Source organism: Suillus paluster (genome assembly GCF_016628075.1).
Source record: "Suillus paluster strain FC165 chromosome Unknown EDB91scaffold_151, whole genome shotgun sequence".
Taxonomy (NCBI): domain Eukaryota; kingdom Fungi; phylum Basidiomycota; class Agaricomycetes; order Boletales; family Suillaceae; genus Suillus; species Suillus paluster.
Window position 1 is genome coordinate 10,848 of NW_024537711.1, and position 13,751 is coordinate 24,598.

A 13,751-nucleotide genomic window follows, 5' to 3' on the forward strand; every position below is an offset into this window, starting at 1 on the left:
ATGCAGAGCAAGCATCGCGAAACATCTACAACCAACGCGCACAGCCAACAGTCTGCAGTACAGGCAGCATCTGTGCAGGCTCGCCAGAGACAAAGAATTGCCCAGTTGGAGGAGAAGCTAGAGGCTCTCGAGTTGGGGCGTGTGGTCAAAGAAAAGTATGACCGCTGTGATCACACGTACTGCTCTATCATTTACTTTTCTGACTGTATGTTTTAGGCAAGCAAACTATTATGCGGCTCAGGGAAGGGCAATCAAGTGCATTGTTGCTCTATTCGATAACATTGAGGACCTCGTTGCTGAAATCGATCGAAGATATGAAGGTGGCAATGAAGACCATACTATTGAGTGAGTCTTTCGACTTTGAAGTTGGTTTGTGAGCATTAACCATGAGCTTGATTATGTAGCCAAGATCAGCTACAAATAGGGTATGTCACCCTCTCAACCACCTTACCATGGCTTTACAGGAATGGGTCAGAGATGGAGCACAATGAATACACGCAGATGTTGAAAATGGTTGGTTTTACATACGTCAGTGATTGGTTCTTCATTGCTGAGTCTTTTTCTTATAGCTTTGGCAGGGGGCTGACAGTGCTCGAGGTGACAATACCTCGAAGCTCAAGGCTCTTGTTTCTGAATGGGTCAATCGGGAATTCAAGCCAGATTCACCAGTCGACTCCAATGACAAACATACCTGTGGATTCTCCAATGATGCATGCGGCAGGCTGCTTTGCCCTGCCAAACTAGATTGGAACAACCCAGTGTAAGTAGTGCTCTTGGAATGCCGAGAAAAAAATGCTCACTGCTCACCAGGGTCCGGGCAGGCATTCGAGATTGCTCAGAGGGCTATATTGTGATGGATCTCTCCTTTCCGGCCTACCTGTATGATGGGTATACTGCCAATCCGGATGATCTTGAGGAGGGTTTGTTCAAAGGCAAAATACTCATTCAGGTCTGTTTCACTAGTATAGCCTGGTTGTAATCTCACTTTTAGGCAGGGATATAAAGCCGTGTTCACGTCACCTTCCTCAGCAAAGGACGTTGAAGGTGATGGGGATGGAGCAGATATCATCCAGAACAACAGACGCGCCAGGAAGTCTTTCAACGGAGCTAAGGTCAAAAAACACATAGTGCAGATCATCAATATGAAAAAGGTCACTCCTCGCTCAATCGCATACATCATGTGCCTAGTAGGTCATAGTATCTGGCGAGGTCAGTGATGATGTATGATAACCATTCTGGCAGGTTCGATTCTCACTTTCTTTGGTTACATCATGATGGTCTGTTGATGGCAATTTTGACTATGTTCAATTCTGGTGTACTATTGTTGACTTCTTTGAAAGGCCCCCTGGTCGAGATGCACAGTGCAGGGTCAACAAGCTTCTCAAGTGGTGGAGTAGGTGTGTCATGTATTTCTCTCAATAAACATCACCTGAACTCTGCTGTTTAGGAAGGTTTTTGGACGGAGCCACCGTAACGACATCAGTGATGTGGCAAAGGCCAGAATGTCTGTCAATGCCCTCGCAATGCAGAGGGCACAATGCGATGATGCGGCCTTTGACTCGGCCTAGAGATCCCTCATCGTATAGTTTACTATCACTTCCATATTAATGTCCAGCTTGATGCTAATCTGCTTGGTGTAAAATAAATGAATAATATTGAGCTACTACCTTCAGAGTGCTCTCCGAGTCCAATCTGGGGATTCATAAGCTTGCTGTGTCAGATGGTATGAATATGCATGCTTGTGTTGGTTAAGCTAAATCAGGGAGTGCAGCGCAACCATGAGTATTCTTGATCATTCATGCTAACAGTGTGATTCAAGCTCCAGTTCATGAATCTGCGTGCTTGTGTTGGATAAACTGGATCCGGGGAGTGCAGTGCAACCATGAACATCACTGAATTCTGTGCACAGCTACAACTAGAACATGATGCATGGCACAATACGTCCGAGGGCAGTCAAATTGTAAGCTGGGTACTGAGGTTGATACATGACCCTCCACTGCCAAATTTGAAGTCAAGGTACATTGCTACGATGACACATGGTCTGCAAACAGCTCCAACTTCTTGGGACACAGTCATAAGTGGTAATCACCGCCAGCTGTTAGCTATTCAGAGAGTATCATCTTGAGACTCGAGGCATGATACAAATTAATTGCCACCTGCCTGTTTGAACAAAGCTCAGATGCTGTGCAAAGATATAACTTCTTCACACACATCCAAACCAATATACAGTTGACGAACATTAGACATATGAAAAAGATGGCTTTTAAAGTTGAAGCGACACACATGTATAGATTACATTGATGGCATGAGCCAAATATATATGACAGCTGTTGAATAGTAGGCGAAGTACCATGGCGAGGGATGACCCTTGGCTGTCAATTTCTGAGTCAAGTTACTAGGTCATAACTCCACAGTATTCATGCACAGCTGTGACTTCTTGGGACAGGTGACAAATGGACACAATTGTAAATACATTCTGAAATCACAGTACCGCACATGGCACATGGGGTATTCAGGACACTATCTTTATCCGCAGGCTTTCTGTGGTCTTCTCTTCAGTTTCAGGAGGTTTACATAAATGCCTAGTATTGCCCAGCAATAGCATAATTGTTGGGATCGACAAATGCAAACAGAGACTTTCCAAATAGACAGATAAATAATTACTAATGTAGGGGGCCAGAAACGGTCAACTTTACCAACAACACGAGGGGACAGCAATTAAGTGTAGGACTGCAAGATGACAGTAATCGTAAAACACATTGAAATCATAAGCCTGCTAATGGTATATAGGCTAGCCGGGATATTCTCCTTGTCTATGGGCGCATCAACAATCATTGAAGTAGGGTATAAAGACACACCATTTTATGGACAATGGCACAATGGATAGGACACCTATCAAATGGTAAATTGAGTGCCAAGGTGAACCATGAGCCACTGCTCTCAAGTCTCTAGCCTACTGTCTATGTCATGAAAATGTACCGCCGACGCAAAGCTAAAACAAATTTGTATGGAATAGCCATCAATCACCACCCGACCAACACTGCCTATTCAGAGCAGATAGGCTAAAGGTTCGATGTAGCATTTGATTTGGTTCTTGCTCAATTGACGCACAAATTATTGCTTCCACAAGAAGTTACAGCAGTTTTGTATGGAGTAGTCAATGATACCCAACAGAACTACATTATAAATTCAAAGCGCTCGGACCAATGAACCAAACCAGCATATCATTTGGTTCAAGCTCGATCTGTGGACAAATTGTCGGTCTTTACAAGGTACCAACTTCTGCTCTGATCTTAAAAATTGTGAACCTAGTTCCACAAGTGGTAGGCATGACTCATTCAGATCGAACATCAGATTTTGCACCAACTACCTCTCGATCTTGAGTTTAGGTGATCCATGAGCCTTTAGCAAGTTGCAAACCTGTGCATGCGAATTCAAATCTCCGCTTTCCTTTATAAAGTCAAGCATCACAATGCAACGGCCGGTAGCAGAATTATACTGATGTTGGTGATTGTCTACTATATATTGTAATATATGTCCTTCTCACATTCCCACCAGTTCACTGATGGAACTCGGCAATGCTGATGTAAGTCATTGTTCAACTTGTCGAAAATTTCAGAAGTCTTTGTTCTACACTTCAACTCTGAACTTCTACCTGCACCACTGCCATCCTTCAAGTAAGTCTTTTATTTTCTTTATTTTCTTATTACTGCTTGCTTATATTTACCTTAACCACCCTCTCCCACTCTCTCGGCACAGTCGGCAGACTCAGCACTAACTACTTCAACCTTAGTTGATCTGTTCCCCAGCACTGATGAGCCTCGTGCCCTCTCCTCTTGTGCTGTCTCTCATGCTCGTATGCCCTGTCTCTCGCCCCATCTCTCATGTTCCCGTGCCCCGTTTCTTGCCTGTCTCTCATGCCCCATCTCTCGCCCCATCTCTCTCGCCCTGTGTGATCTCTCTCACCCTGTGTGATCTCTCTCCCTGTCTCTCGCCCGTCTCTCATGCCCCATCTCGCCCATCTCTCATGCCCCATCTCTCGCCTGTCTTCTTGCCCCATCTCTCACCCATCTCTCTTGCCCGTCTCTCGTGCCCCATCATGCCCCGTCTCTTGCCCATCTTTCTTGCCACTCGAAGGTGTTTTTTTTTATGTATGTATGTATGTATGTATGTATGTACATTACTTACTAGTATTTTCATGCTTGTTTTGTGTTTGCGCTTGTTTGTTTGAGGTGCGCACAATAGGTGCATTTTCTCATTTTCATTTATATATACATTACTAACAACTTGTCTTTATGACAGCGCTATCACGACAACGACGGTGACTCAATGACACGACACGACAACAACATGACAATGACAAATGACTACAACTATGATGACAACCCATTCTCTCGCACTCTTGCACTTTGATTATCTCACATCCTTACTCGCTGTTTGTATTGATGAGTCCAGTAGAGTAGTTGCTTCTTTTGCAATCCATTTGTTTAAATTTAATTTTACATGTTTGACTTGAGTTGATATAAAAATGAAAAAAGCGATTTCTAATATGTTTGGGAAGGTTCTGTGTGACTAGAGGGCTACTGTGGAGCTCTGGGAAGCTCTGTACAGAGCTGTACAGAGATGGGCCTGTCTGTGACAGTGGGACCAAGCTGTGGCTCTGGTGAACTGTACAGCTCTGTACAGACCATTGTGGTTTACTGATGAGGTGCGGGAGGTGATATAGTTTATGTCATATACCTGATCTGACTGCTCCGATATTAATATCCACTCCACTTTCCAACCCCCTCCGCTCCATCCATCCTCTGCTCTGTCCAATCATTGTCCGCATCCGCCCTTACGCTTCCGCTCGATCGCCCAACCGGTCCCCTTCCATAACGTCTCCATTCAACTGGAACCTCTTTCCCCTTATAGATATATACTTTCCCCTTCGGTACATAGACCCTTACTTCCAGATCACCGGTAATTCCTATCACCGCTCCATCACTGATCCGACACGTACATATCAATATCTGCTCCGACTTATGTCTTCGCCTGTGTAAAGTACTTACAAACTATATCCTTGGTACATAGCTTTACAACATAGTTATCCTGATCACTGCCTCATACATAGAAGTATATAACATATCCTGTACTTAGATATTTTCCCCAGTCTTAATTTTACTTGTCTTCTTGCAGTTACTACTTGTGAGAATTATCAGTAGGACCTTGCCTCCTCTGGACACAAGTTTCACCTTGTTGTCACCTCCGACCCTCTGCTCCGACTTAGATCCGTGCTCTAAGTATTCTCTCTACTTCTCCACCCCTATCAAGTATTCCCCCTGCTCCTTTCTGCCCTCCACATTATCCTCTACCTCCTCTGCTCCTATCAAGTATTCCCCCTGCTCCTCTCCACCCTCCCCATTATCCTCCATCTGCTCTGCTCCAAGTAGGAACCTCCGCTAGTAGCTCTCACCTCCCGACCCTCAAGGTGGACCTAAGCGGTCCACTCATCCTATCGTCGGACAACATCGGACCCGCTCCAAATTCGGGGCATGTACTCGGCTAAGGGTGCAGCGCAAGAGCTGAAGCCAAGCCCCGACCCCTCTGCTTCCTGAGTCGGCACGGTACCTAACAATAAGAATATAATCTATGGGTATGTTAGCTCGATTTACGCAGATGGGAAAACTAGGTACTCACATCTCAGTCTTGAGTAAAGGACTGAGATGTTCTAACGGAAACTCATAGGTTTATAGTAAGTAGCGTAGCGATAATGAAATATACCATAGCTAGGAATTGACAGTTCAATATTAGTATTCTTGGCCAACGTCAATGCATCATTCTTCGCATTCTCAGGTTGCACTCATACTGTCTCACTTTACTATCTCTTGCTCTTTCATTCCTGAATCCAACACTCCCCCTCAAGCGCAATCCAAGCTCATTAGCCTGTGTAACTTCTGAAGTCGTGGCTGTGGTAGAGCTTTGGTGAAAGTGTCTGTGAGATTGTCATTGGTGGGGCAGTATGTAAGTGTGAATGTGCCATTCTTGACGTGAGCGCGGATGAAGTGGTATCAAAGATCAATATGCTTGGTACAGGATTGAAACTTGTTGTTAGAAGTGAGCACTATGGCAGCCTGGTTTTTGTAGTATACTGGGGTAGGGGGTGAGTCGTACAACTCTTCAATCAGTAGCTGCAGGTATAGGATCTCTCTTGCGACAGTCGTTAAAGCAATGTACTTGGCTTCAGCCATCAAGAGCGTGATTAGAGGTTGCTTACGAGCACTCCATGCTACTGGACCACCATTTAACAACATGATATAGCCTGACATAGAGTGGCGATGGGGCTGAGATGCCCAGTCAGTGTCAACATACACTTCTATCCCTGCATCTGTAGCGCCTAAGGTAAGTCCGAGGTCAGTGTTAAGACCGTGCTCAGGGGTAAGGCAGATTCTGAGGGGCTTGGCTTCAGCTCGTGTGCTGTGCCCCTTACCCAAGTATGTATGTGCCCCTAATTTTGGAATATAGTCCAACACAAGTTCCATGAGTTCCGACAGGACATTGGAATGGGGGTCCTCCAAAGGAGGACTGACGGACGACTAGGTGAGCATGGGAAAGTCGGGCGGGGGTTGTTCCGCCCAACAGGAGAGAGGTTGAAGGTTACTGTGGTCGGAACCAACAGTAGAAGCGGAGTGGAAGGAACTGCTTGGACGAAGTCCAAAGCAGGGCAGAACAGAGGGGACGGATGTAAAGGCGGCCGATGTGCAGGGAGTCGGAAGAGCAGGGAACGGGGGAACGGGGGAACGGGGGAACGGGGGAACGGGGGAACGGGGGAACGGGGAACGGGGGAACGGGGGAACGGGGGAACGGGGGGAACGGGGGAACGGGGGAACGGGGGAACGGGGGAACGGGGGAACGGGGGAACGGGGGAACGGGGGAACGGGGGAACGGGGGAACGGGGGAACGGGGGAACGGGGGAACGGGAACTGAGCGGGTCAGAAAAGTGGAGGGAGTAGGAATAGGATCAGGCAGACCGATAGGGTGGAGGAGCGGAACCCCAGATAGGGTTGGATGGAAGGGGTATAGTGTTGGAGGACATAGGGGGAGTGTCAGAGGAGCAGAATGGGGTCAGGTGGAGGTAGCAGGGCTTGTCCTGCTGAGATGCACTTTGTGCATTGTTGAAGAAGGAGGGATGGAGCAGATGGGAAAACAGGGAGTTGGACCAGGGGTGGGGATGTTCACAGGTGGTATTGGAGGAGCCTGGATCTGGTATATGACAGTCAGAAGTACCTTTGAGGTAGCGAATGTCATGCTTGGCAGCCTCCCAATGGACTCTACTGGGGTTTCACATGGATTGCAAGAGCGTCGCGATGGAGAATGCAATATCGGGTCACGTGCTGGTGGCTGCATACATTAGTGATCCTATCGCCTGTTGATACAGTACATTGCACATGTCTTCGAGCTGCATGTAAGTCGCGGGGGATTGAGAGTCGGATAGGATAGTTCCAACATCCATTGGAGTTTGGGCATTCTTGGCGTTGGTGAGATGGAAGTGTTCGACTATCATGTTGATATAGGCATTTGGGACAAGGTGATGGTTTGAGTCATGCGGTCTCTCATTACTTTGAGGCCAAGCAACCAATGAAGTTCACCTAGGTCAGTGATTTCAAAATACTCCCGTATCTGTGCCTTAAAGCACCTAATACCATGTCCCTCAACGTTACAGCCATGTTGTCCATGGACACAGTGATGACTGTATGCTCTTCCTGCGATCGCTTGAAGTAAACCGCCTGGTCCACTTGCAACTGGGAGAACCCCATCTTCATAAATGCTCCAGCTAATTCCTCTGACCACTTGAATCCGGCTTGCTTCAACCTGGGCAGACTTCTCAACAGCCTCAACACCTTCCCTTCATCTCCCTTCTTCAAGTATCCAGGAGGTGCCCTCATCTAAATGGTTTCCTTAATCTCTGCATAGAGGTAAGCACTCTTGATGTCTACTTGATGTATCTCCCAGTCCTGCTGGGCGGCCATGGTGAGAATGGCTCTGATTGTAGACATGTTGGAGGTCGGTGCAAAGGTCTCAAAGTAATTGTGCCCATACTGCTGATGCTGGCCATTCACAACGAGTCTAGCTTGCAGCTTTAACTTCTGGCCATCTGGGCTGCGCTTAGTCACTAGGACATAGTGGCAGGGAATAATATTAGCGCCCAATGGTTTGTCAGCAACTTCCTAGGTTCCAAGCTTCTTGAGTTGACTAATTTCATAGTCAATTGCTTCCTACCATTCTACTGCATCTGGTCCGTTCAATGCTTGTGCTAGGGTCAGTTCTGCTTCTGCAGCTGCCAGAGCATACTGCTGCCAGTGAGTGATCACCTCTTCATCTGCAAGATCTGACTCTGATGGGTCAAAAACAGATTCGGCCGCTAGACTTGCCCTTTCACCTTCATTTAGCATTGCATAGTACCCTGGTGGGGGTTGGACTCAAGTAGTTCTCAGTGCAGGTGGTGTTCGGAGTTGGTGGACAGTCTGATTGGGTTAGTGGGAGGTTGGAGTGGTGGAGTGACCAGAATGCTAGGTGTGCTGGTACTATTCTGAGCAGGTTGGTTAGTGCTAACAGATAATGACTCCCCCTCATTTTGGGCAACTTCGCCTACTATAACCCCAGTTGGTGCAAATGTCACATTCCTCTCGACTGACACCTTCCGCCTCAACTGCCAATACACTCGATAACCCTTGCTTTCAGCATCTATACCCACAAAGAGTGCTTCTTCTGCGCGTGCCTCAAGCTTGCCCGTATGCTCCAGGTGTACAAAGACAGGGCAGCCAAATTCTCGGGCCTGCAATAGGTCTGGGACGCGGTCATTGACTAACTCAAATGGGGTGTGACCTGGGATGGCGCTAGACAGTAAGTGATTCTTCAACCATACTGCATAGTTAATTGCCTCCGCCCACAGAAACTTGGGTAGGTCCCATGCAATCAGCATCGCGCGGGCATGTTCGACCAGAGGGCGGTCGAGCCTCTCTGCCACTCCATTCTGTTGGGGAGAGTTGTGCATGGTCAGCTTGCGAGCGATGCCACGATCCTTCAGGTGCGCATCAAATTCTGCACTCAAGTACTCACCACCCCTATCAGACTGAAGTGTCTTGATTCAGCGACCATCATGCTGTGTCGTGAGCTTGGCTTCATACTGGCAAAATGCATCCAGGGCTTCACTCTTCTGTTTCAAGAATATTACAGCCATCTCCCTCAAGTAGTCATTGGTAAAACTCATATAGTACCTTGACCCAGCCAGACTGACTGTCTGTGCTGGTCCCTAGAGGTCGCTATGGATAACTTCATGGTAAGTCTTGGCTCGTCTCTTGGATTCCTTTGGAAACGAGCGATGCGATGACTTTGCCTTTACACATGCATCACAGAATTCATCCTTTGAGGAGGCATCGAGGTTGAGGTCGAGGCCGCAGACAAGTCCCTTGTCAATGGCGTGCTTGACAGCCGCCTGTGAGATATGACCAAGGGTCTTGTGAAGGTCATGGACGGTGAGCTTGACTGTAGCTAGGTTGGCATAGTGCTTAGAACATGCAGCGACACTGTATAGCCCTTCAACTTGGGGAATGGTGGCTATTACAATGCAGTCAGGTCCCCAGGACATGATCTTACAGACCTTGTCCTCAAAGTGAACGGTGAGGCTGCCCGCTGTTATATGATGGGTGGATATTAGCATGAAGGCCATCTTGGGTGCATATAGTGCGTTACGAAGAGTAACAGACATTTGGCCCTTTCCATTTGGTAAGTCTAACTGGACATCACCTTTCCCGATTGCACTAACAGCCAATCTGTCAGCCATATGCACATCTTGAGGCTCTATGGGCATGAAATTGAGGAACTTTGAGCGGTCAGGAAAGAAATGGGAGGTAGTGCCTGAATCTATAATGGCCCCGCATTGTTCAACTGGTATGTTCATCTGCCCAGCTATACCAGCGAGGTCTGACATTGCAAAGGCATAGTTTGTTTCAGACTCTGGAGTGGATGCTGTGGCATTTGTGCCTTCCTTTGGTGAGTGTGGACCCTTCTTCTGACACTGATTTGGCCCTTGGCCTTCCTTTCCTCCTCCTGGCCTCCAATAGTCGCTCTTATTGTGCGCTCTTCTATCACAGTTAAAACAGGTCACAGCTGCATTGGCTTGGGGTGGTCTGCCAGGCTTGTGGCCCTTTCCTGAACCTCCCTTCACCATTAGGGCTGAGCTACTGCCTTTCTTTGAGCCACATCGATCTGTGAGGAGCCTATGCTCGTACTCTTTGGATACTACGTTAATGAGTTTGGATGGTGTGGGTAAGGAAAATAGACTCTGGGTAATTCAGAAGTCTAACAAGGGTGCAAGGCTTATACTTGTCCCGAGGGGATTGCTACTGGGTAGCGAGTCCTCAAATAAGTGCGAGGAAACAAAGACTAGACTCTGTATAGCGACCCGAAGGGTTCCGGTCCTTACTAGGACTGGGAACACAAAGATGCGGAGGGTTCCCAATGAGCAGAACTCAGCGTGCGACGAGCAGAACTAATGCGCAACAAGCGGAACTAATGGAACTAATGCGGAACAAACAGAACAAACAGGGAACAAACAGAACTAATGGGGAACAAGCGGAGGGAAAAGAAACTACAAGCCTGCAGGAGGATGATTGGGCAAAGTCGGACCAGGCTTGTGTCTGGTACTTGCTCCAAGTTGTTGGATCCAATGTCGGGCATTTCGAGCGGAACTCATGGGGGCGGGAATGATGCAATGTGATCAGGAATAGATTCAGGAAGATATTTTAGACAGTGAGTGGAGTACTGGGAAGTACTCTGTAAGTGGAAGTGGAGTTGAGTCTATCAGAAGGTAAAAAAAACTAAGATCCCATCTATTGCTACCTATATAGGAAGGGGTTCCGAAGTGCGCTATGCTACAACCGGGTGAGGCTGTGAGATAAGGAATCGGTCCCGAGTAGCGGAAGGATCCGTATAAGTACCGTAACACATGGGAAATGAGATAGGAACATGTTAGTGACACGGGGAACATAACTAGTACTCACCAGCGAGGATGGAAGGACAAGGACAGGATGGAGGAGGATGTTCCAAAGACTAAAGGGATCTGATGTGTATAGTACACGATTGTTCCACTGGGTTCCACTGGGTTCTGCTGGGTTCTGCTTGGTTCCATGTAGCAGACGGCTCGGGGAAGATGCAGATGGGTAGCGGGATGGTAGTGGAACATGTGGGAAAATGGTGGGAAGGCATGGGAATTATATGGGATATGGGCCTACAGTGGGGACGTTCCCCACAATGGGCTGAGAGGTGTTTGCATAACTTTGGCGGCTGCGTTTATGGATGAAAGTAGAGGTCAGTATGATTCTGGGAGGGATCCTAGTAGGATCACATAGAAGTCTCTGTCCTCGATGGCAGCACCCATGCCTGCCAGCGATTTGTGGAGCTGAAGCATCTCGCTAAAGTGAGCCTTTACGTCACCATTCTCCTCACACCTCATTTCTTGCAATCAACGATGCAGGTCAATTTGAATGAGTTTGGTTTTACCCTCATGAATGTCACATATTTCAGCCCAGATCTTTGAGGTGTCCTCGAGCTTCTGAACGTGGAGGAGCATGTGATCGGTAATAGTGCTGAATATGTGCTGCTTAATGAGTGAGTCTTTTTGGAAAAACTCGTCAATCCTCTTGTCTAACTTGTTGATCTCCATAGGCGTAGGTGTCGAGCCATCAGGCTTCATAACGGTGCTCATCTTCGCGTTGACTTTAAATGGGATTGGTTTCGTGGCTTGACCATCAGTATAACACATCAAACCTTGGGCACCTATGGCCATCAATGTTCTTTCCTTGTAGGTTATCCAGTTCAAGCCATCTTCAGCTAGCTTGGGGATGTTGAAGAGCACAGAGGTGTTACTGGGGAGTGTGGTATCCATGGTCGAGACAGGGCTCATAACCTGTAGTTATTGAAGCTGAACAAACACGAACGGGAGGAGCTGATAAGAATATAATATCTCAGTCTCAAGTAAAGGACTTGATGTAACTAGTATAGTACCTGATAAGAATATAATCTATGGGTATGTTATCTCAATTTATGCAGATGGGAAAACTAGGTACTCACATTACAAACACACCTGTTCCATTGCTATAAGCCACTCAATAGCCACTGTCTTGAATAGCTTGTCAGAGTATGGGACCACCCGCTCTGCAAGCTTCCATTCGGTTAAATGTGAGTTGATGGCCTGTTGAGCACGCACAGCTTTCTCCTTGCGATCCTTGACATCACTGGGCAGCATCGATTCAAATCCATTTGTTTTGGCCCAAGTTCGGTATTTTCCCTATGTGATAGTACTTGTCAGTTTATATTCACTGTGATAATGAACACATACCACAAAATTTGCTTCTGCATGCCGGCGAAGAGTTGTAGGTTCATTCACAAGAACACAACCTTTCCTATGAGAGATGAGTAAGTGTGTGAATACAACTAAATCAATGGAATCTTACAGGCAGCTCTTGCATTTTTGGTGCTTCTTTGCCTTCCCATTCACCCAGTTTTCTTGAACCCTGGCCCAAAAAAATGATCAACATTGGCTGTTTTACCTTCATGTGTTGAGGACAAATCAACAATCGATTGGACATCAACATCAATGGGGATGCCATCTATGTCAACATCATCTGGGCCTCAACACATTTCTTTTTTGCTGATGGTTGAGTACTGTTAGTAGATAATTTTTGATGGTAGATGATGGCACTAATGCTTTGGATTAATATATGCATTCTCCTGTATCTCCGTGTCGTCATCATCTTCAAAAAATTGACCATCATTGTCGACTAGATTTGAATCAATTACTGCAGTTGATTTATGCAATCTTTTAGCTAAAGGTGTGGTGTCAGTTTCATCCGCTTCACATATGGCAAATACACTTGCATTGAGATCCATCCTCATCAAAAATGTCTTCAACACGCACCCTTTTGCCCTTTTCAAGTACAGCCAAGCTTGAGCCTAATAGTGCAGGGGAGTCACCAGAGGATGAATTCTGGGACAAGCTGGGGGTGGTTTGGCTTGCATGACCAGTATTGGCAACTTGTTGAGTTTTGGCCACACACTTCGCAACCTCTGCTGCACGAAAGGCATTAATGGCCTTCATTTGTGATGGGAGAGCAGCCTTCTCGGAATGTTGCAGGAGGATAGCAGTAGGTTTAGTTTGGTGGACTGGGCGCGCACAACATTCATCATCACTATCTGTGTGGATAGTTCCAGCCATCAGAGGCAGGTAGTAGGAGGTAGATATGAAAAATGTACCATCACAGAGGCATACATTTGTCTCAAAACAAATTTGATGGTCACTGAGCTTGCAAATCACAAGAAACTTGCAAAGGAGCCATCACTAACACCACAGTGAGTGGTGTCAAGCTTGGAAAGAATGTGCAACTCACTGTCGTTAATTGACATATATTGGCACATGGAAATACACAAGGAAAGTGATTGAAAGGCCAAAGTGAGATAGAAGTCATATCTTAAAGGTACAGTCCGCGGTCATCAAGTGGCTGGCTTGGGGCGCTGCAGGCACAGTTATATGACATAAGCCATGGCCTGAGCCAGTGGCTTTGGCTTTTCATAATCTCAGGCTAGGCCAAAGCCATCACCAGGCTGTGACTTTGGCCTGGCCTGGCTTGGCCTGGCCCACAGCTTGAAGCTGGGCCATGCACATCACTAGCTGTTAGTAGATAATAAGAAAAACAGAAACAAAAGGACTTACA

The 13,751-nt window shown here is 46.9% G+C and overlaps 1 protein-coding gene across 1 annotated transcript; it reads left to right on the forward strand.

The window, feature by feature from the left end:
- Positions 1 to 1,568, forward strand: EDB91DRAFT_1255687 (uncharacterized protein; the record flags this gene model as incomplete). The annotated part of the gene is made up of 8 exons (XM_041324023.1): positions 1 to 155; positions 217 to 345; positions 405 to 513; positions 570 to 760; positions 811 to 949; positions 996 to 1,187; positions 1,341 to 1,393; positions 1,448 to 1,568. The coding sequence occupies 8 exons, from the start codon at positions 1 to 3 to the stop codon at positions 1,566 to 1,568; spliced, it is 1,089 nt and encodes a 362-aa protein (XP_041169988.1).
- Between the last annotated feature and the right edge of the window lie 12,183 nt (positions 1,569 to 13,751).